This window comes from Zeus faber, assembly GCF_960531495.2.
Source record: "Zeus faber genome assembly, chromosome: 22".
Classification (NCBI taxonomy): Eukaryota; Metazoa; Chordata; class Actinopteri; order Zeiformes; family Zeidae; genus Zeus; species Zeus faber.
Window position 1 is genome coordinate 9,374,207 of NC_137209.1, and position 22,187 is coordinate 9,396,393.

General features: G+C 47.2%; 1 protein-coding gene across 1 annotated transcript in view; it reads left to right on the plus strand.

Annotated features, from left to right (window-relative positions):
• Positions 1-22,187, plus strand: part of LOC307246834 (ADAMTS-like protein 1) — a 113,690-nt gene that overhangs the window by 68,817 nt on the left and 22,686 nt on the right. Inside the window, exons 3-13 of the mRNA XM_080022863.1 lie at positions 2,580-2,707; positions 9,812-9,857; positions 10,109-10,345; positions 13,124-13,250; positions 13,535-13,609; positions 14,974-15,131; positions 19,244-19,355; positions 19,722-19,860; positions 20,141-20,191; positions 20,308-20,512; positions 21,819-21,966. Coding sequence (XP_079878989.1) covers positions 2,580-2,707; positions 9,812-9,857; positions 10,109-10,345; positions 13,124-13,250; positions 13,535-13,609; positions 14,974-15,131; positions 19,244-19,355; positions 19,722-19,860; positions 20,141-20,191; positions 20,308-20,512; positions 21,819-21,966 — 1,426 coding nt within the window. The remainder of the gene's footprint in view (positions 1-2,579; positions 2,708-9,811; positions 9,858-10,108; positions 10,346-13,123; positions 13,251-13,534; positions 13,610-14,973; positions 15,132-19,243; positions 19,356-19,721; positions 19,861-20,140; positions 20,192-20,307; positions 20,513-21,818; positions 21,967-22,187) is intronic.

Sequence of the window (22,187 nt, forward strand, 5' to 3'; positions counted from 1 at the left end):
CGTCTGATTATTGTATCCAAATCCCAGCGGGACCACCGGTGGATTAGCGGAGCCTCGCGCTGCTATGCCTTTTGTTCGGAATAATAGCGGCTTAGTCGGCCAAGCCACCTATTATTACCCCCCCCTCCTCTCCATCCCGCCCTTCATCTGGTTTCCCTTCCCCAGCCATCCCATCCCATCCCCTCCTCTTCCTTTTCCTTCGCTGACCCTGTCTCAAGGCTGATGCGCCTCCGGCTTTCCTGGCTCGGCGGCCGCTAAATTGAGTGCAAAAATCCACTGATTGGCCTTCAAAGGGAAAATCACGGCGCGAACCCAAGCGGCCGCCCCGGAGCGCAACCTGTGTTTATTTGCTGTGGATCCAGTCGAAAGGGGAAGGCGCACGGAGCGCCGCTTGCCAGGGCGCTTGGCCGCACGCTCCACCGGCCGTGTTTAGATCTCGCTGCGTTCGCCCTGTTGTTCCTCAGGCGTCATTATAACTGACAGCCATTTATATCGGTTCATACTCCGCTCCCTCGGTTTACAGCGGGGGAGGTTTTGCTACGGTAGCCCAAGGAAAACAATCAGAGCGGTGTTATTACCTTGTATCTGCTTTCCTCTCCGCGAGTCATTTGTCACGGTAAACTAAACTAAATGGCGCGCCGCGGGGGGGGGAAAGGGGCCAAAGCGCTCCGAACAACAGCGACGGGGCCCGGTTTGAGATATGTTCCGCCTATCTCCACGGCAACCGCGTGAAAAAAATTGATTCACGGAATTGAAAGATTATTTTCTGTGGCAGGTGTTAAAGGTGACACGTGGGGGGGCCCCCCCTGCAGGCGGCTCAGGGCCCCGCACGGTGTTAGGGTCGCTGGGTGTGTATGCGCGCTTCCACCTTCGTGTGTCTCCTAGCAGACATGAAAGGAAGTCCAGTCGCGGTGCGCGCTGATCCACTCTCTCTTCTGCCTAAACCAATAATATGGCGGGAGTTCCGTGTCCGAAAACTCGACTTGGCTAAAACTACAAACGCTAACATGCGTGGCAGTTCAGCTGAACTATTATGCTTTTCAAGGGTGTCAATAAAATATATGGGGGCATGGCGGTCAGTTTAACTCATTTAAAGTTTGGCAACCTGATGTATGGTGGGGTCTGACTTCACTCCAGCTGCGCTTATCGAGTATTGATCCATTTGGACCTTTTTTTACATCTGTAATTGAAAGTTTCTGGTATTGAATTTATTTTCGCTGATCAGATCAAAGTCTGTCAAAGTAAAAACAGTGTATTTATATTTCTGTTGAAAAGGAAAGTGCTTCAGGATGGGTGGTGGAGGTCAGTAATGAAATTATTGTGAATCCCATTTTGGCTGCTTGTCCGTGACCCGATAAAAATGCAACACGATCGCCCAAGTTGCCGGGAAAATGCTGCTGTCTGGTATCGATCGGAGGTCCGCTTTATCATATTATCGGAACTTTTGGTATGCGCCGTTTCAATCGCCGCGTGTGGAAGTGATACGGCGTCTCATCTTGATGAAGCTTGTAATTTACACCCCTGCTCAACACCCAAATTGGAAACCACGGTGACAAATATAACTACGACTCCCTTGTTCATCCCATTATTTCAGCGAGAAACGCTCAAACCTCTCGAACCTCCCTTTACTCGACTGGATTTTCTCTTTCGTCATTTTTCACACTGTCAGTTCCAATCCAACGTTCCTGATTCTGGTTTTTGTTTTTGTTTTGTTCTCCGCTTTCTTTGCTTTCCTCAGCTGTCATGGTGCTGTTCGATGTGCATGAGAACCAACTTTTTGTTGTCACAGTCTCTTGTGATAACATGCTGCAGAGCGTGCTTTAACAAATAAAAGCTGTGAGAACTGGTTTCAAAAGATATTCAAAAGGACAAAACATTGGAGTATTTACAAGGCGCGGCAGGCATCTGTTGCCTTAAAAATGTACAGTATGTACGCATTAATATCAGTGGACTGGCGGGAAAGGCATACCATATAGAGGTATGCAGCATATAGAGGAGCATATACATAACTCAAATACATCAAATGGCTGTTTCTTATAAATGCCAGCTAAAAACTGCATCAAATGTGGGACTTTCTCAACGAAATATTCTTACGGATTACCACTTTAATGCTTGGGAACTGAACTGTGGCGATCAGGAGGAGGAAGCGGCAAGCAACTTGTTTGATACGTCATTTTTGAGTACGACAAACTCCGCCCCAAAGGTTAGCATTCCCCCATGAAAAGTACCACCTCGCTTGGGTGGACTTTTTTGGGACTGGGAACCATCCAAGTGGTCCCAGGAACGAAGGTATTTTTCCCCTGTGGAAAGACCTGAGTTCCTAAGTGACGGGAACTAATTCCCTGGTTCATGAAATGGTTCCTGCGGTGGAAAAGGGGGATTATATCAATTAAATAATTCCATTTACATTCATATTTTCTCATGGTATTTTTGGTCAGGCTGTCTCAGCACTTTTGGGCTATTATGGAAAGTTGGTTTTTAACAGTTTGATGACTTTATGTACCGGATAACTAGGAATCCATTTGAATTTTGACTGTGTTCATGAGCCCGTTTCCCCTCCCTTTCTTCTTCCCGCGTAGAGCTCACGGACCGCGCGTTCGGAGGAGGACCGGGACACGCTGTGGGATGCCTGGGGATCCTGGAGCGAGTGCTCAAGAACCTGCGGCGGTGGGGCATCCTACTCCCTGCGGAGATGCCTCAGCTCCAAGTAAGAGTCCAACAGCTTCATCTGGATTGCCATTTTCGCTTCTTTTTGACGGTGCTCTTTCTTCTTTTCAGCCATATTTCTTGGTTGGGATTTTATCTAGTCAACTATTAGGTCTTGGGATCATTGGATTTTTTGATTGTGCTTATTCATCCCATTCTTTATCAATTCAATTGTAGCTTTCTCCTCTTTACTTCTGGGGTTTGCAAGGGTTAAATATTGAGAAATTTATCTGATGTGAAATTTCCCATCCTCCTGAAGTGGACACAAAACTGTGGACACTAAAGTGACATTGAATTACATCCTTAATGACAATTGTTAACACATAACACATAAGGGTCAAAATGCGCAGTTATTTGCATCCAGGGGGGCAACCTGGAGAGATAAAAATCATTAGTGTGATGACTTTAGACAGACCTGATTCCATATCAGTACAGAATCTCGATATCCATGGGATTTCATAGGAATAAATTGCAATAACCCTGCTCTGTATCCATATCAAAAAATTACACCATTTGAAATTTGAAATATAATCATATTTAATTGTACTGTAATGATGTATTTGACGATTTGTTATCCCTTATTCATAAGTATATATATATATATATATATATATATATATATATATGTAACGCCCACCCAGATTAATTTAAAATGTTTTACCCAAAATTCAGTCAATCCCTTCCTGTTCTAAATTCTGACTTTTCTGTGGCTAAAAGGTTCCTTATATCGATATCTATGTTATATCTATATAATTTCAGTGATCGTTCTTGAGTTCTTGTACACATGTGGCCCAGTTTCCTGTGTGACATTTGGTATTCAAAGATCAAAGTATTAACATTTATGACAAAGTCTGAAGGCAATGAACTTCGAAAATTGCACAGACATAATCCATATAATTTAAGATTATGTGGTGTGCGGGTAGGGTTATTTAAGCAGTCACACCTGTCTTGGGTCTAGTTAATTGGCTCCCAAGATCAGGGGTGGCTATGCACCTGTTGCCCATCAGAGCAATCGATGCGCACGGGTTAAATCACCCATCCCCACACACACATGGTGGGGGAGCCTTTGTCATGACAACGTTCCATCTGCTCCCGGGCTTGGAACATCTTACCAGTCTCTTCAATAAAACGGTTTGTCTTCAACATCATCACCTGTGTCGGGGAGCCTGGGAAAAGCCACTTGGGTGGCGTGTGGCAGGGGAACTGCCACACTCATGCCTGAACAGGGACCCGACACAGGGGAGGGACACAGAAGGGTCGGCCGAAGATGCACTGCAGCCACCAGCAGGTGGACGGATGGCCACACCACCAGCCCTCTCCCAACTGGCAGCAGCAGTACCCAGTTAATGGCCAGCGGAGGACAGGGGGAGAAGCAGCCGCAGCAGCTACCAAGGGTAACTGCGTGCAGCTACCAAGGGTAACTGCGTGCAGCTAGCCACCCCTTCAAGCAGCCCCCTCAACAGACAAGCCCGGCTACACCTCCACCTGTCAGCACAGCAGCCAGAGGCCCCATGCTCTGGAAGGGATGAGGGGGTAGTCTGTTTTGTCGCCCTAGTGGAGGGTCGCCCATGGACCGTGCTGTTCCGGGGCTCCTGGAAAGGGGACAGTTTTTGTGGGAAACTTTTGTTTATTCAAGGTGTGGGAACCTTGTTTTAGAGTCCGGTCTTTTATTATGCTGGGTTTGAACACCGTTTCCAGCCATTTTATTATATTTTTTATTAATTTTTTTATTTATTTTTTTCTGCTTGGTTGGGGGTGGTTGTAAGATTCGGCGAGGGATTCTCTCTTGCCCGGTGTTGGAGCTTTGGAGCTTTGGTGTTGGAGGTACGTTGTGTGGAGGTGGGGTGATTGAAGCAGCCACACCTTTCTTGGGTGTAGTTACAGTAATTCGGCCCAGGGTCAGAGGTGGCTGTGCACCTGTTGCTCATCAGAGCAATCAATGAGCATGGGTTAAATCACCCATCCCCACACACCCATGGAGGGGAGCCTTTGTCATGACAATGTTCCATCTGCTCCCGGCTTGTAACACATTGCCACTCTCTTCAATAAAATGGTTTGTCTTCAACAGCATGGCCTGCGTCTCTGCCACAGACCAAAAAATAAATAAAAAGGTGGATGTGAATTGAAGCGTTAGACACACGTTAGAATCTCTTTGGGCCATTAAAACAAATGGACATGTTCCTGTGGACAATTTGTACGAGTGTGTTCAAGCACAATCCAAGGTAATCTACTTGTTCCAAGAATAAAGACCCGACTGTGGCCGGACTGGTTTCCATTAAAGTGCCGTACAATGGTCTGAGATGAAGGGAGGGTCTCTCTTTCTCGCTCTCTCTCTCTCTCTTTCTCTCTCGACAGTCCTGCCAAAGAGATCTAAACCGAGTCTCTAATAGTGAGTAAATCTTACCGCAAGCTCCATTCCCAGGGGCTGTAATGGGAGTGCTCAAAATACATTTTATGTGACTGTTAAGGAGTCCTTAAGGGGGTCAACTGAGATTGCTCACCGACCCTACCCCCTAAAAACGGTCTAGACAGCCATCTGCACTTCAATCACAACTTCATCATCCACAGCAGTGGTTTGATTATCAATAATAGCCAAGGCTTGTTCCCTCGCAAATCAGACCAATCACTGTCCTTTGCCAAAGTCCGTGCCACTCTTAATATTTCTTCACTTCACGACAGTTATAGGATGTACCGTCTTGGCTTAGATCTTAAAACCAACTCGTACTTGCACTTTGGACCTCTCGGCCGTCTCATCCGTGAGCCCGTCGCCCTGGATCGGCTTCAAACTCCGAGCGCGCTCGCAGATTAAAGCGCTGAGGCCAAGTGCACGCGGCAAAGTGGCCAATTACAAGTGGATTTGAGGGGCGAGAGAACGCAGGGGAGAGAGAATGAGCGAGAGAGTATGTTTTCCATCGAGATGCTGTCACATTTATAGACCCGGGAAAATATCTGCTCGGTGACCTCACCACATTCCTCCAGTTTACGGCTTCCAATTTGGACCCCTCGCTCCGGCAAGGTACCCGCCGGACTTTGCTGGAAATCTCACTGTTGGTGGTGGTGGTGGGGAGGGGGGGTGGGGTTCAACTGTGACAGGACCTCTCGGCGAGAAGATTAAACAAAACCGGTGTCCAACAAATGTTAACAAAACAGTCCGGGTCATGACCGACGCTGAAGGTGATGCAGCCGTGCCGTATCTGCCAATCTGTCTCTACTTGAGAGGCGAGCCATAAAACCCGAGGTTCTCAATTATTTCAGGAATAAGGCCCCCTTCGTGTCAAAAGCCTCAACCTCAAAGTGCCAGAACCCCCCGGTGGTGCATTGCAAACACTGCGGTTCCACGGGCTCTTAAAGGGGTTCATTTCACGATATCAACAACAGCCATTTCTCTCTCCTTCTCTCTCTCTCTCCTCCCCGTGCCCAGAATGTCTGGTCAGGCAAACCTCAGAATGCTACTGGCTGTAAAACGGACCCCTGTGAGTTGACGTGTTAAGAGGTGTTTGAGGTCGGAGCTCGCTGCGATTTTGCATGTAGTGTGTGTGTGTGTGTGTGTGTGTGTGTGTGTGTGTACACGCTCATGTGGGCTCGCTTGTTTACAAACTGCTGCCGAGTCTATTTTGGCACCGATCTATGGGGCTCTTCAGCAAACCGGCGAGAGACACCATTTCACGCCGACCGGCCTCCACCTCACCCCGCCCGGCATTGCGTGGGAACGAAGGACGCGCTAGCCCCTCCCTCCCCAACCCCCAGATCAAACGTCGCCGTTCAAGCACCAGGAACAAGGCGACCTGTGTTCGGGGGGAAAGAGGGACTGAAACGGCTCCGCAACACCTCTCCAAGTCAATATCACTCCACTTTCTTTTACTCCATGACCTTTTTAATACAAACACATACACACACACACACGCCTGCGCGCACAGGCACGGGCGTGCACTGCACACACACTTGACCCCCCCGTGTTTTTATCGAATGCCGCTGCATCAACGCCAAGTAAACTAGACGAGCTGCCAAAGGGTGTTAAACATCAGAGCAAACGCCAGTCTCCTCTCCCTCATTAGCCCGCCAATGAAGCGCACTACTTGGCTTAATCGCAAGTAGAAAACAGCAGAACTGGGGATAAGGGAAGTGTGGACGTACGGATTGGGTGCAAAGAAACTCATCGTTGTTTTTCTTAATGATGCGGGCAGCTAGAGGGCCTTTCCAACTGCGATATCGCCATTTTGCTGCCCTCTCTGTTGCTTGATTGATTCATCCTGACTGAACAGTGTTTGGCCTCCGTAGTGCGTCATAACTATACGGAGGTAGGATGGCTCCCGATGATGATAAAATCCAAGAACTGGAAGAAAATGATTTTAGTTTATAGGGAACCCTCGGCCTGGATTGGTGAGTCCTTTGTGTGTTATTGAAGGCCCTGGCGGGGGCCCAGCGGTACGGCCTGGTAGTTTGTGATTGTCCCAGGTCCCCGGTTCACTTCCCCACAGCAGCCATCATGTGCACACCTTGTCCTGGTTTGTCCTTGGTGTTGGTGGTCGTAGTAGTAGTAAACCTTTTTATTTTATTTTTTGCTGATAATGATGTGTTTTTACGACACGTTGGGTCATTATTTCGGCTCCAATTAAGGAGAGTGACAATAAATTTCTGTGGTGTTTTGGGGTCTGACCAAAGGTATGTATGCCACAGCTCTGTTTCGGGGTATGTTCTGATGGCTATTAAAAGTGCATTTTCAGGTGATGGATTAAACAATTAACTTATGTGTGGCGCAACAATTATGTCTCATTTTCGGCGGCAGGCAGACCACCCTGTGAGGGGCCTTTAGTGCTGTTTGCTACTCTTGGGGCCTTTTAACTAGAAAACAGACGAGTAAACAATCCTGTTGTTCGGGGCTGGAGCCTTTTCACAGTGAATTTTGTTGAAGGGTAATTTTAGGGAATCACGCGAGGCAAGTTGTTTTCTATTGATAAGCCAGAGAACTATTTCTGCTCATGGAATGAATCAGAAGACTTCCTACAATATGAATGTGAAGGGTTGCACGTACTGTCAATAGCCCTGACGATCCTCTTTCTCATCTGCCCCGACTTGTGCTCTTCAGCCGTTTCCTTTTTTGCGACGATCAAGTTGTTATTTGTCGAACTACATCATCTCATGTGTAAGTTGATATCTTTTTTTCGGGGTAGAACTATTTTTTTGTGAGGATTAGTGGGTGAGGGCTCTATCCTCCTCACTTTCCTCCCTCACAGGTCTCCTGAGTCTTTATAACGGAGAGCACTAAAAAGCATCTCGAGATGAACCTTGACACAGAGGTTCTGCTGATGACCACAGCATGTGGTTTACATCATTTGTACGCTCATCAAACCGCAGGACGTTCTCCCATCTGGACCGAGGCGCTTTACTTTGAGCCCCGAAAAACGAGTTCAGAATGAGGGAAGGAAGAAGAAAGGATGGAGCGCCTTGATCTGCTCGTTCGAACGGTCCCGTCTCCCTTCACGGCTATAGTTTGTTCGAGGAAAAAAAAAAAAGAGACGATTCAAATGTGTTTCTTTCTTTAGCTCTCTGGCCATCTTCAAAGCTTTCAATCTGAGAATGTTTCCTGCATCAACACTTGCAACTGTCCATTTTCGACATATCAATCTCATGACAGGCCACATGCAATTTCATACAATTTAAGTGAAGCATCTGGGTCGGGGTGATGACAAGTATATGGGCAATCGCAAGAGTGATTTAAAGCTCTGGACTCAGGAATCTCTCAGCATTCCCATTTTAGATTGTATTTGTATCTTGCAAGTTTAACGATTTCAATAGATTTATGTTCCATTTCATGTGAGACGCTGAGGTAAGTGGCAGGCTACAGTATTTGTACTGTAGGAGAGAAAGAGAGAGCGAGAGAGAGAGAGAGAGGTGGAATCGCTGTAATTGCTGGAATAAACAAAACTGAATTACTAATACTGTGGTCTGCGTTCAGTACTGTTTGTTGATGGACATCTGTAGTTTACTGTACATTTCAGGGATACATTTGATCCCCCCCCCAAACTTTGATTGAATTGATTCAACCTACTAGCTCACCTTTCTCCTTCTAAGGGCAAGGAGAAGGAACTGTTCAGCCTCCGCTCTCCGACTTGGGATCTGGATTTCTGTTCCGTGACCCTTCTTCTTTATTCTTGGTGTTTATACTGCTGAGCCAAAGCGTGGTCTTCCAAAGCAATCTGGAGCTGCGCTACCTGTCTCGCAGCTCTGCCTTTGAAAGAGTCCCATTTTGGTCCAAGCTCCATGACCGTGCATTTGGCTTGGCAAGGGGAACTGTCTGGATTTGTCACAGGTGCTAATGGTGCCGCTTTGCCACGCAGTCCTCGCCCAGGAGCTTTTTACCGTCTGGAATGATGTTCTGAAAATCCTATTTTAGCCCGTGTTCATCCGTGGGTCTGCTGCCCACAGCGTTGACTCCAATTATTATTCTGTGTTCGCTAAGGGTGGCTGACACTGGAATTTTTCTTAAGTCACTGAACTCTAAAGGGGTTTTCTTTGACCAATTTGAACTGTGGTTGAGGATAATTGCAATCGCGTTCGCTGTCAACCGTTTACCATCCCACCTCATCAAAGCAGAAAGGAATCCCCATTTACTGTGCAATAAGCAGTCGGTTCTGTAGTTAAAACACATACTTTGCACACTGTCGTCCACAGGGCTGTGAGCGCCAAACAATTCCGATCTGTTTAGCAGAAATGGCGAAAAGGTACCTACATCAAAGTTTCTCAAAAGTTGTTTTCCAATAGTTTCTCTTCAAACATCCGTAACAGGAGTTGGTGTATCAGGGAATTGCTGTAAATTGGACTGCAAAATGCTTTTGAACGTACCACAGGGCACACAAATTTTCCAGGCCGCCTATATTACACGCTGTAGAAGCCCTCGGTTGTGGGTTGACACCTCATTACAGTCAGATCCCATTCCTTTAAAGCTGTTCATTTCTCAGCAGTTCAAAAAGCCGGGGAGATTTGGAGTCAAGGACTAAAATAACAGATGATTTTGGTCGACAGATGACTGATGTGCCTCAGAGTTTGATTCATCAATCGCCTCCCAATGCCAGTTAAATCACTCATCAATTCTCTTTCTTTGTAGGACCTGCGAAGGACAGAATATCAAATATCGCACATGCAGTAATGTGGTAAGTTCAGCAAACGCATCTTCTTGTAATGGATTTCAGTGGCCCTTTTAAAGTGGTTTATTTTGGAAGCCAATGAGAAGGCAAACTGGGCTGTGGTAAACTGTAAAAATATTCCCATATTTAATGGTGTACAACTGAATATCGTACATCCGCATGTCGTCAGCATATCAATGAAATTCTCTACACGCGAAGGGATCTCCATAGTTTTCATGCGCTTTCCTTTGAGGGCTTGTATATTTTTCTACTCCAAGGACTGCCCTCCGGATGCCGGGGACTTCCGCGCCCAGCAGTGTTCGGCCCACGTGGACGAGCGCTACCAGGGTCAGTACCACGAGTGGCTGCCTGTGGACAACGACCCCGACAACCCCTGCGCCCTCAAGTGCAAGGCCAAGGGCTTGGGCCTGGTGGTGGAACTGGCGCCCAAGGTGCTGGACGGGACGCGCTGCTACACCGAGTCCTTAGACATGTGCATCAGCGGAGTCTGCCAGGTACGAGTCAGGAGTCAACTAGTTGGAAAGTCGAGTCCAAAGTGGCCCAAAATGCCCAATGAAAGATGAACATTTACAAATTTCCGCTGAAGTTTCAATGGGATTCATTTTACAGTAGGGTTAAGTATAATTCAATTATTGGACTGAAGTGTGTGGTCTTTTCATAAGGGATTAACAAATTCCGTAATTCAAACCATCGGTTGTGTGTGTCAACCGTTGTTATGTTATTGTGGGTAGCAGTAGGATTGGATTGCTGTTACAGAAGGGGTTTTGTTTGGCAGATTGCAGACGGTAATTTGCGACAGAGTTTTTGCTTTCTGGACATTTGCTGGCTTCACTGCAGATTTCCTAAGATTGTATAACTACTCATGTTGGAAAAGGAAACACGTATATGTGAGTGTTATTCAGTAAGCTATAAAAGTGGGGAAGCTCTTCATTTACATTTCTACTGGAGCAGATGCCATGAATGTCTAGTAATATAGTGACTTGTGACCTGGTTTTCCCAACACAGTCAGAGCAAAAAATACATTTCATGGATTCAAACTGAAAGCCGAGCCATTTGGAAGCAGATTCAAATTCCCAAAACCCCCCCAAAAACTTCAAGTTTAAAGGTTGGGGGCCTTAAAAAGGCGCCAGATCCCTTAAAGGGGAAAAATACTTGAACACAAGGATTTTACATACTGTCAACACTATCCTGTATTGAAACTAAAGTCCCAACCATTTTTTCTTGAACTCCTGAGACAAGGGAATCTGCCAGTAGCCCTTGGTTTAATCCAGTGTTGTGTAAAAACGAGCCGTACCTAACAGGTTGAGAGGTTCATCGACCTGGGGTATCGGGTAGGCTTCAGAACCATGTTCACCCTTCGGTAGTACATGCAGATCGACCTATCGGGCTTAGCCACCAGCATGATGGGATTAGACCAGTCACTCGTGGACTCCTCTATCACGCCCATGTCCAGCATGGCCGCTAATTTCGCCTGCATAATCTTGCGTTTATGTTCGGGCAGGCGATACGGCCGGGAGCGCACCTTCACCCCCGTGGTCCTCTGCACATGGGGGTATATGAGGGACGTGAGGCCTGCCCGAGAGGAGAAAACATCAGAGAAGCGACGCTGAAGTGTGGGCCACGTCCGCCCTCTGGGACGGAGAGATGGTCACTTAACAGGGCCGCAGTATGATCGGCCGCTTTTTGAACCTCCGACCCCAGCTCATCGCGCTCAATGACCAGCGTGAACAGAGCCATGGACGCCTCCCTCCATTCTTTTAAGAGGTTCAGGTGATAATTTGGTGTCACCCCCTGCCAGTCAGACTGTTCGACCTCATAATCAACCTAGCTTACACCTTGTCACCCGGTGCGAATTGTCTGAGCTGAGTCCCCCTGTCGTATAAGAGGCGCTGACTTCCTAAGCCAAAAGCAAATTCTCCCGTGATACCGGGAGATTCAGCACATGCAACTTTGCTCTGGAGTCCATAACATACGTTCTTACTGGTGCTAGGACCTTCCTTCCAGTTTTATTTAATTAGGTCTAGAAACCCCCGGGATCTCCTGCCAAACAAGAGTTCAAAAGGTAGAAAATCCCGTGGAGGCCTGGGGAACCACCATTTACGCACATCTTCCCAAATGCGCGGCCAGTAGAAGCGGGCCATTATCCGCTGTCGTGTTTTATCGTGACCAGCCATCGGGTTATGGAGAGCCGCCTGTAAGAGCATTTCCCGGCGGCTCTTCGGCATCATCAACTGGGTTATTTCCTCTCCTGTCTGAATGTCAGGGCTCAATCTATATAACCTGTCCGTAATCACCGAAAAATACGGGTGAGTGAGCGCGGCGTCTGGGCGCATCAATACACCATCGATTTTAACTACTCCCTCAAAGGCCCACGTAGGGTGCCATCCCGCGACTGCTCCAGCGGAAAATCGTCGATAGGTAAGGCCAAGGGGAACGGGAAAGATCCCAATTGGGGTTCCGCCGCCCCCACACCCGTCGCGCCCGCCGCCAACCCCTCCGCGCCACCGTTGCCAAGCAACAATCTCATCTCCCTACTGACCGTGAATGCACTCCCCCAGCCTCTCTCATCAATGGGTCAAACCCTGGCCAATCCGTGCCCAAAATCAGGGAGTGGGACAGGCAGGAACTAGCCGCAGCCTGTATCCTATGCGTTTTCTCCTTGTAATGAATTTCGAGCAGGACCATCAGATGCGTGTGAACATCCCGATGCACACAACAAACCTCCACCTGTAAGGCATCCACCAAAGCCAGGCTTTTCTGGACCACCTGGAGTCCAGCAAAGCCTGGACTATCCCCTTGTAGCCTTACAGTCCCCTACCCCAGTCCCGACTGGGGGAGGGGTCCGGCAGGCCTGTGACCCAGATCACTTGGCTGAGTTCTATCAAGGGGCAGTCCCGGTGGTCGTGGCTGGGCCACCCGCAGTGCCCGCACCACTGCCCAGACGTCTGTGCAGCTCAGTGATTTCCAACGGCGGCACCACACTGGGAGCTGACGGGGGACAGAGAGGTGACAGCACGGGAAGGGAAGACAGCATCCCGTGGCACCACAGGACCCGGCTGGTAGACATCTGCCCTCCCCCGGTGAATCCCGCGTGGGTCCTGGGGTCAGAGGCAGCGATTAGAGCAGCTAGAACAGTCCATGAGGTTCTGAAAATGGGATTGCTCTACCGGAACGCCGCCTGGAAGACAACCTTTAACCACCATCATAATACGATAACCAAAACCCTAGACGTTACGGAGATCTAATCCAGGGCGTGGTCTTGTCTTGGTCAGATCGTAGGATGTGATCACGAGCTGGGGAGCGCGGCCAAGGAGGACAGCTGTGGCGTCTGCAACGGTGATGGCTCGTCCTGTCGCCTGGTGCGGGGACACCACAAAACCCAGCATGCATCGGGAAAAGGTGGGATGTTTTTATTTTGTTCTTCAAGTTCTGTAACCATAAAAGAGGTCACATAATGATATACGTTTTGTCGAGGAAGTCACTGAACACTGTGTTGGAATTGGTGAATTTCATTGGAAAGTGACATCATCACACTAACTCTATCACTCTTTCATTCTCTCTCTCCCCCTCTCTCTTCCCCCCTCTTTCTCCCTTCACCTCGATCCGCTCACCCTCCTTCTCTCTCTCTGTTTCTCTCTCTCTCTGTCTCTCTCTCTCTCTCTCTCTCTCTCTCTCTCTCCTAGTGGAGGACACAGTTGTGGTCATCCCCTATGGGAGTCGTCATGTGAGACTTGTCCTCAAAGGTCCGGATCACTTGTGTAAGTCTGGGTAGGTCCGTGGTGCCCTTCCATCCAAAACAGTCTAAACACCAATGTCCTTATTATTCTTGAATCCTTTAGGTTCGATATTGTAGTTATTATATACTGTATATTCATGGTTATGCTTAGTTAACTTCAGGGTATAATTCGATAGTCAGGGTGCACCAGGCTATTGCAGATTTCTAGGTATTGGTACCAGGCAAATCCGCTCCATAAGAGTCTTTTCAAAGTTGACTTGATTCATTTTGAAGGTAGTTTAAAGCAGAACAGAGAGAATGGGCGACTTTGTTCTCTCCTCTTTGCTCCGATTCCAAAAAAATAAATAATAATGCTAAGGCCTTTCCGAGAACCATCACTGATGTCAAGGCGCTGGCAGCGAACTCCCACCAGATCAAATCGATAACAAATGCCTCTCTACTTTTATCCTTTATCCTATATCGCGGATAAGTAACAGATCTTTTCCGGAGCTTGCCCGAAAAATGCCTGTTGTTTTTTTTTTTTTTTTTTTTTCATTAAATATTTCCCAAATTCTCTTTGCCGAGGGCACTGAAATCATAACCATCTGTTGGCGCATGATGACTGCAGCTGGTTGGAGCGGCTTGTCTTTGTGGTTTTTTTTTTTTGGTTGTTTTTGGTGGAGCATCCATGCTGACCCCGCTGCGCTAAAGCTCAATTAAGGTCAAACACTGGAGAAGCCCTTTGTTTGAGCGCCGGTCTGCTTGAAGAGCTCAGCGCTCCTCAGTCCTACCCAAATTTAGTGGGAGGAGTTTAGATCCAAGCATAACAGCGTGTGTGTGTGTTCATTTTGCAGCTGGATTTTTATTTTTTTAATAAGAAATGGATATCAGATATTTAGTTTTAATGGTTCAACTTGAGTCCCGTTCTGGCAGAGTATGATTTAAGATTAATACTCAGACATTAAAGTGATAATCCATAGGACCGTCTGTGTTGGGTTGACTATACTACAAGTCCCAGAATTCCATTCAAAAGTGTAATTTAAAAAAACTGTAACCAATGTTTGTGATCATTGATTGTTGCTCTCTTGCCGGTAAAGGCGGACCACGCCACCAACAATGGCAACGGCATATAGAGGAGCACATGCATAAACACAAGTACTGTACACTGAATGGCCGTTTGTGTCAGCTCGAAAACAGAATCGAATATGCAATTTTTTTTTTTTTAAGTAATTTCAGGATTACCACTTTAAAGACCCGTTGAAATCTTAGAACACTAAACTGCATTAAATTGGACTTGTAATGTGACAGTCACTCCGAGAATGACATTTTCTCATTTCGCCTGTATTGTGGTTGCCATTGTGTGCATTCTGCTCAAGCCATTTACTCTTTTTTAACATTTTGTCCCAGCCATTGAGAGCAAGACCCTTCAAGGGGTCAAAGAAGATCTCAGCCTGGAGGCGTCCGGGCAGTACCACCTGGAGAACAGCACCTTGGACTTCCAGAACCTCTCCGACAAGGAGGTCCTCAGGATTGCGGGGCCGCTCGGGGCTGACTTCACCGTCAAAGTAAGAGCCAGGAGGGGCCACCTCATCTGGTGTATCCCAAACATTACATCACATTGCATTACATGACATCATATCACATTACGTCACCTTACATTATGTCATGTTAGTGCTTTGTCCAAAGTGACTCACAATATGTACATTTTGTCAGTAGTATCAACCAAACTGTAGAGCACAGTCACAGCCAAACCTTCTATTGGAAGTAGCATTAGTATCATTTGATTTTCTTTCTTGTTTTTTAAGTAAAGGGGGAGGGGGCGGCGACCTTGTGTCATAGTAACATATCTAACTATAAAGGAAGAAATCTCTGTCTGTCTGTCTGTCTGTCTGTCTGTCTGTCTGTCTGTATGTATGTCCTTCGATTATCTCGACAACCGTATTGCTGGGGACCCAAGGATTTGGGTTGTCGAATTTTGGTGCAATTTAGACACAGGACACGCAAACTTTTATATAAAAAAAAAATTGGTTTCAATATATTCAAAATGATTGCTTTTGAAAATACTTATCGTCACCCTTCCATCGTGGCCCATTCATGCTTTTTCGTGGCTCCCCAGAGGGCCGCTCCCCCAAGTTTGGAAACCAGTGGTATAGCCACTAATCCGACTGACTTTTTTTTTTTTTTCACCGTCTGGAAGGCAAAGACTAATTTCGCAAAGGTCGGGAAAGGTCGGTGAGTGGTCGCTTCTTTGCAATCGATCCCAAACAGCCGCACTCCATGAATAGATGTAGGATGACATCACCTGGGACGTTTCAGGGCTCTCTTTCCTCGGCCAAAGTCAAAACGGTAGTTTTTTTGCCGTCTGGGGCCATGCAAATAGGAGCGCGCACGCACGGTCAAAATCAGCCCCGGATCGGGTTCTTGTTTCCGTGAACTCCCGCTGAACCTCCACGTGTCACGCAGAGTTTAAGGGGAGATTTGATCTTGTCTGTTTAGGTTTAAGGCTATCGGGGGCTCGCGAGCAATGCTTAGAAATAAAATGTGAGCGACTACTTGTTTTACTTAGTTCTTGGAGGGGCTACACATTTTTTGACGCAGTGTGTCATGCAATGAAAACAATAGTAGCACGCCCCCTCTTCAATTCCCAAGCCAGTAGTTGGTTTTGGCTTAGTGATACGTCTGTTATGATTTGAGTGATTTCACGTCTTTTGGCCTGCGCGGAATATAGATCAGTGATGTAAATGCCTCCTTAGGACACTTCACTCTGAGTGATAGTAGGCTGCGCGCACACTGGAATTTAAAGGTGCACGACGTAATATTTTCACCAAATCCACCGTGATCCATCGGCGGGGGTTTGCGAATGCCCGTCATTCCGCGGCGCTGTTACCTCAACGGCGCCTGAGATTTCGAGCTCACCAACCAGGAAGTCCAGTCCAGACTCTCAGTCTGAGAGGAAATGCCCTCACCCTTAGACCTGCCGATCTCCGCTCATTGCCCCGCCCCCAGAACTACACCCCTTATGTCCTCAAACTAGTTTCATTTTAGTTGAAGTTGTTAGTTTGGATGAACATTCGGCGACCAAACGACAGGCGTTGCAAGACCCCTCCGCTACGAAGGCTATGAAACCTCGCCGAGGAGGATTCAGCACGTTTGGCCATGTTGGTGTAGTTTCTATGGCATGGAGGGCGCAATCTGTCTGTAATTGGCCAATGTTGCCGATTGCGACCATAAGCAAATTTTGACAAAAGTTTGTATTATATCGTTGACAACCGTCAAATTCCAGCCAACTCGCCAACATCATGGCCACACAGTAGTCATTTTAAGAAGATTTAAAATTCTTTATTTGTCACACACCACAACACATGCACCCATGCACACACACACACACACACACACACATGCAGGCTTCAAATGGTGTCCGGTGAACACGTTGTCTGCTTTTAACCCATCCCGGCTTGTCCTTCGGGAGGAAGCCGGAGGGAAGCCGGGAGCGGTGGGCTGAGTACAGCGCCCAACTCCAAACGTCCAATCGCTGGTCAGGTGTCGATCTTGTGCATGTTTTTCGGTGGGGCCCTTTACCGATGTTATACGGAGAAAACCCCACGTGAGCGCGGGGAGAATGTGCAAACTCCACACAGAATGGTCTGGACACACCGGAGTAGTGCCAACGGTGCCCCAGGCGGGAATCCAACCCAGGAACCTTTCGCTGTGAGGCAGCAGTGCAAGCACCGTTGCCACCGTGCCGCAACACTGGTGTAATACTGTGTGTACTATGGGCTATGTCAACACTTTTACATTCCAAAATCATAATGCTTCCAACCAAATTTCAGTGGAATTTTTTCACCAAAGATAGAAATGTTGAAATTGGATTGACAATTCACAATGTGTTGTGAATTAGATGAGTTTCCATCCGTCAGGTTCAGACAAATGAACCCATGTTCAAAATCAATAAATGGCTCTTCTACATGAGCTGGATGTGTGTTATTTCACTCAACTCTCAGCTAAACTCACAAGTCCTGCTTTTTTTTTTTTTTTTCCTAAAGAAGAAACGACAGTCGGGGCGTGGGGGTGCGCTGTATGCGTGAGAGCAGTGGAGGTTTCAGGTGATGTGGATTCCTTTCGGCTGGGGTTCAGCCAGAACATCCCATTGTTGCTTCATTCTTTCTAATTAACACCCTGGCAAGGGTCTGGCACAAATGCATTTTGAGATTCCACCGATTTGTACCGAACATTGCATACTGTAAACATAAACACAAATGGGGGCTGTGATTGGACACTACAGGGAAATGCTTGTTAAAATAAAAAAATAAAAATGATAAATAAGAAAAAAACCTGCCTCTTCTAAACACATGTCAGGAAAGGACAATAAATAGAAATGCAGGAGACAGAAATCTGAGAGGCCGTACGTAATAAGTGCATAATTTTCTAATCTGCTATGAGGCCGGCGGCCAATTCATATCGCGGCAGTGGAAAAGAAGCCCGGGCAAGTGGAAAGCTGCATTCACAGTTTGCCAGAAATACTTTCCACTGTAAACAGATGAATGTGAATGAGTGGTAGTGGAGTTTGATTTATACGCCTTATAGGTATAATCCGTCTTCCCCCCCACACCCCCTATTTCTCTAGCGTGGTGGGTGCGTTCACAGGGAAAACATTTGTTGAAATATTTCAGGGTATTCTACAACGTCCCATATGAAATCACCTGAAATCAATGAAGCGCACATTAAACCGAAATACAACTCAACGTCCTGTTTATGTTCTCGCTATGAAGCGCTGCTCTGGGCGAGTGGATACAGAACTTTGAGATGAACAAACCTCTTCTCACACGTTCGGCCGCGTCGCGGTAGTAGAGTTGGGGATGTCGACATTTTGAATTGGACCACCTTCTTTGTACCGGGGTCTCTGCAGGTCCTTGGAAGGTGTTAATAATGTCTTCAAATCAGTTGAATTGGCCTTGAAAGCCATAAATAGTGTTGCATTTGAATTTATGGGGTGTTCATTTCAACATGAATTTATTTTGAAATTCATCCCTACCTCTGCCTTGTACCAAATATATAGTACCTACACGTGTACTTACCTTGCTTGCTTTAGTGAATAAGAGACAGATAATCGGTCTTAAATTTTGTAAGAATTGATCTTACAAAGGGCAAAAGTATCACATTTTACTTTCTGATACCTGCTGTCCGCAGGTATCAGAAAGTAAAATGCAGGTATCAGAGAGTGAAATGTAATACTACCCTGGTTAGAAAGAATCAAACCCATATGTTCCAGCTTTTCCTTTTGTTTCATACAGTACGCCTCTTGCTGCCGGGAAGCTTTGTTAAAGCTTTGATACGTGGCGCTCATCTACGAGCACTGACACATACAGATCTAAGGAGACACGTCAGAGATCTGTCGTTCATGATGCTTAACGTTTAAAGAATTCATTTAAAAGAAAAAAATTTAAAATTGTATTTTACTATTCAGCCTGGCCACAGTGTCAGGGGCCCCATGGGTCTTACTGTTGAAATTACGCCCAAAATGAGAAAGTGCAAGCCGAACGGGATAAAATTTAATGAAGCTGATTCGATGCTCCCTCACAGTGATGAATAATTGTTAATTCGCTATTAAAGCGACGAGTGTGAAGTTGAGTTTCGAGTCCATGGCGGTAACGGGCCTCCCATCGTCGACCTTTTTCAGGTGCAGTACGCCAGCGGAGCCGACAGCGTGATCCAGTTCATTTACTACCAGCCCATCATCCACCGCTGGAGGGAGACGGACTTCTTCCCCTGCTCCGCCACCTGTGGAGGAGGTAGGCGGCATTTAAAGTCAATTATCAGGATATTTATCAAAGCACGGTTCTGATTGGTCAACATAAGTGGGATAACGTGCAGCCAGTCGGTCATCATCTCAGTCTCTACTAATGCAAGACACAAATGGCGTCCTGATCACCCTGCCAGTGGTTAATTCGCCATAATGAACGGTTGGCTGCACATTATCCCTGACGTAGTTTCCAGCAAATATTGTGCCCTGAGAAAATAAAATCCCCGATGGGTTTGGCCACAAATGATGAGTGATGAGTGAAAAACAAAAAAATGGTCTTGCCGATTCATTTCGTTCTGATTATGTGCCCTTTAATTAGGGTTTTGGTCTGACTGTAACGTTTGATTGGCCGCAGGGTACCAGCTCACCTCAGCGGAGTGCTTCGATCTGCGAAGCGGTCGGGTGGTGGTGGACCAGTACTGCCATTACTATCCCGAGAACGTCAAGCCCAAACCCAAGCTGCAGGAATGCAACATGGACCCTTGTCTCGCCAGGTTAAATGACCGCACTGCTTATGAACCTAAACTGGATTACGCAGGATAATGTTTTCCACTGTAATTATCGGGCTAGCGGTCTCGTGCAGGCTTATGGGCAGTGAAGTGGGTGAACATTACGGTTTCTGATTTCCATTTAAAAACTTGACTCCTCTTAAACCGGTCGGAAGAGTCCAAATTTTAACAGCAACGCACTCGTTCCAGGTTATAATAGCTTCTGACACCAGAACTAGGGGGGATTTTGGATCTATAATTTTCTTTTCTGTCTCTTGATTTTTAGCGATGGTTACAAGCAAATTATGCCGTATGACCTCTACCACCCCCTGCCTCGGTACGTATGGACACAGTTATTATATCAATTAAACTCGCAACTCAACCTTCGCCCCAATTTGTCCAACAGCCATTGACGGCCTTGAACTTTCACCTCTTGCTTTTTCCTGCCGTCAGATGGGAGAGCGCCCCCTGGACGGCCTGTTCCACCTCCTGCGGCGGCGGGGTCCAGAGCCGCTCGGTGTCCTGCGTGGAGGAAGACATGCAGGGCACCATCACCCCGGCGGAGGAGTGGAAGTGTCTCTACTCCACCAAAACTGCCATCCTGCAGCCCTGCAACACCTTCAACTGTCCCACCTGGCTGGCGCAAGAGTGGTCGCCTGTAGGTCGCCTTATCTTATCTTATCTTATCTTCTTGAATCGACTTCACCTTACGACTTACTACGTACTTAACAGCTTTAATTGTAGAAAGTTACTCTAAGGGGAAGTTGATTCTCCAGCGAAATAAGTTGGCGAACTGTCATACATACTGTATCTCCATTTACATTCGCTGAAGAGCAGCAAAAAAATGGAACCTCATCCGTGTTGAGTAGTATGACTCGGAACAGAGAGTCTGTTCCAAGTCATTATTTCGCCAATCAAGACGTAGCAGAAGTTAAAAGGCTTAAAGACTTTGGGTCTGAGAATGCCCCCAGGAGCCAAACAAAACTGGATGTTCCCTTGAGTTCTGCGGCTATTACTCCCCCTGGTCAGAACTTTAGAAATGGGTCATTTGTGATTTGGCACAGTCACAGATCCTAATTAACCTCTGGAGTCAGAGCAGTGAAGAAGAAAAACAAAAAAAAACCCCGTGATTAATCCTCTCAGCGTGGAACAATACACTCATCAGGCTCCTGTACCTGCAATCACAGCAACGGTTCAGACCTCGCGTGGCGTCTCCCCGCGCAACAGAAAGCACTTGTAGCCGCCAAAGTAAATGTGTTTTAACGGAACCAACTCCTGTCGTTTACCAGCAGCTCAGCCCTAACCCCTCCCTGACCATCCCTGGCCACCATACTTTTTTCCTCGCCTGCCCCGCTACACCTTTCAATACAGACGATGCTTTAATTACAAAAAAAAACAAAAAAACAACAACAACAGTGCACGCCGGGTTCTAGTCTCCCTCTCACACACACACACACACACACACACACACACACACACACACACACACACACACACACACACACACACACACACACGTTATCAAGATGGCGCGGTCGGAGCCGGTCGATGCCGGTTCTCGGTCTCGTAGGAGAAGCCGTCATCTGATAAGCAGTTCTGTTTCCGTTGTGTCGGCCAATAACGCCTCATATGGGTCTTCGTCGTGGGGATTTGAACCAGGTCTCCAGGCTGGGCTCGAGCAGGGGCCCCGGAGAGCCAGACTTGTGGCCCCTAGGACCGTGTTTACCTTGCACATTCCTTCCTATGAACTTGCCCCTCAGTGCTTGTCTTGGCAAGAGGTACACAAAATAAACCCCTCGGCCGAGTTTTGCTTTTGGTTTAAAACAATACCTTTTGATGAAAGTTGTAATTCATCGGGTGCCTCCCGCCAATTTCTTAAACCTCTCGAAACGAGGAGAAAGAGGAAGTCAGATCGTCGAGCGATTGATCGAGGGACCGGTGTGATCTGTCCCGCTCTGCCACAGTGCACGGTGACCTGCGGCCAGGGCCTCCGCTACAGGGTGGTGCTGTGCATCGACCACAGGGGGCTCCACGCCGGGGGCTGCAACCCCACAACCAAACCCCACATCAAGGAGGAGTGCCTGGTCACGGTGCCCTGCTACAAGCCCGCGGGTAAGTCGGAAAAAAAAACCCCCGCGATTTTCGATTACGTCAAAAACTGCTTTCACAAGCTTTTCAACCAGTTAGCCACCGTACTACATATCAGACTTGTCAGACAGCCCTGGCTACTTTTGCGCTCTTTAGTTTTGGCTTTGTTACCCACTCAAATTGTATTCGATTTCTGGTGTGGATAAATCAAGGCGGTGAGGAGAGAAAATATTGAGCAGCTTCCA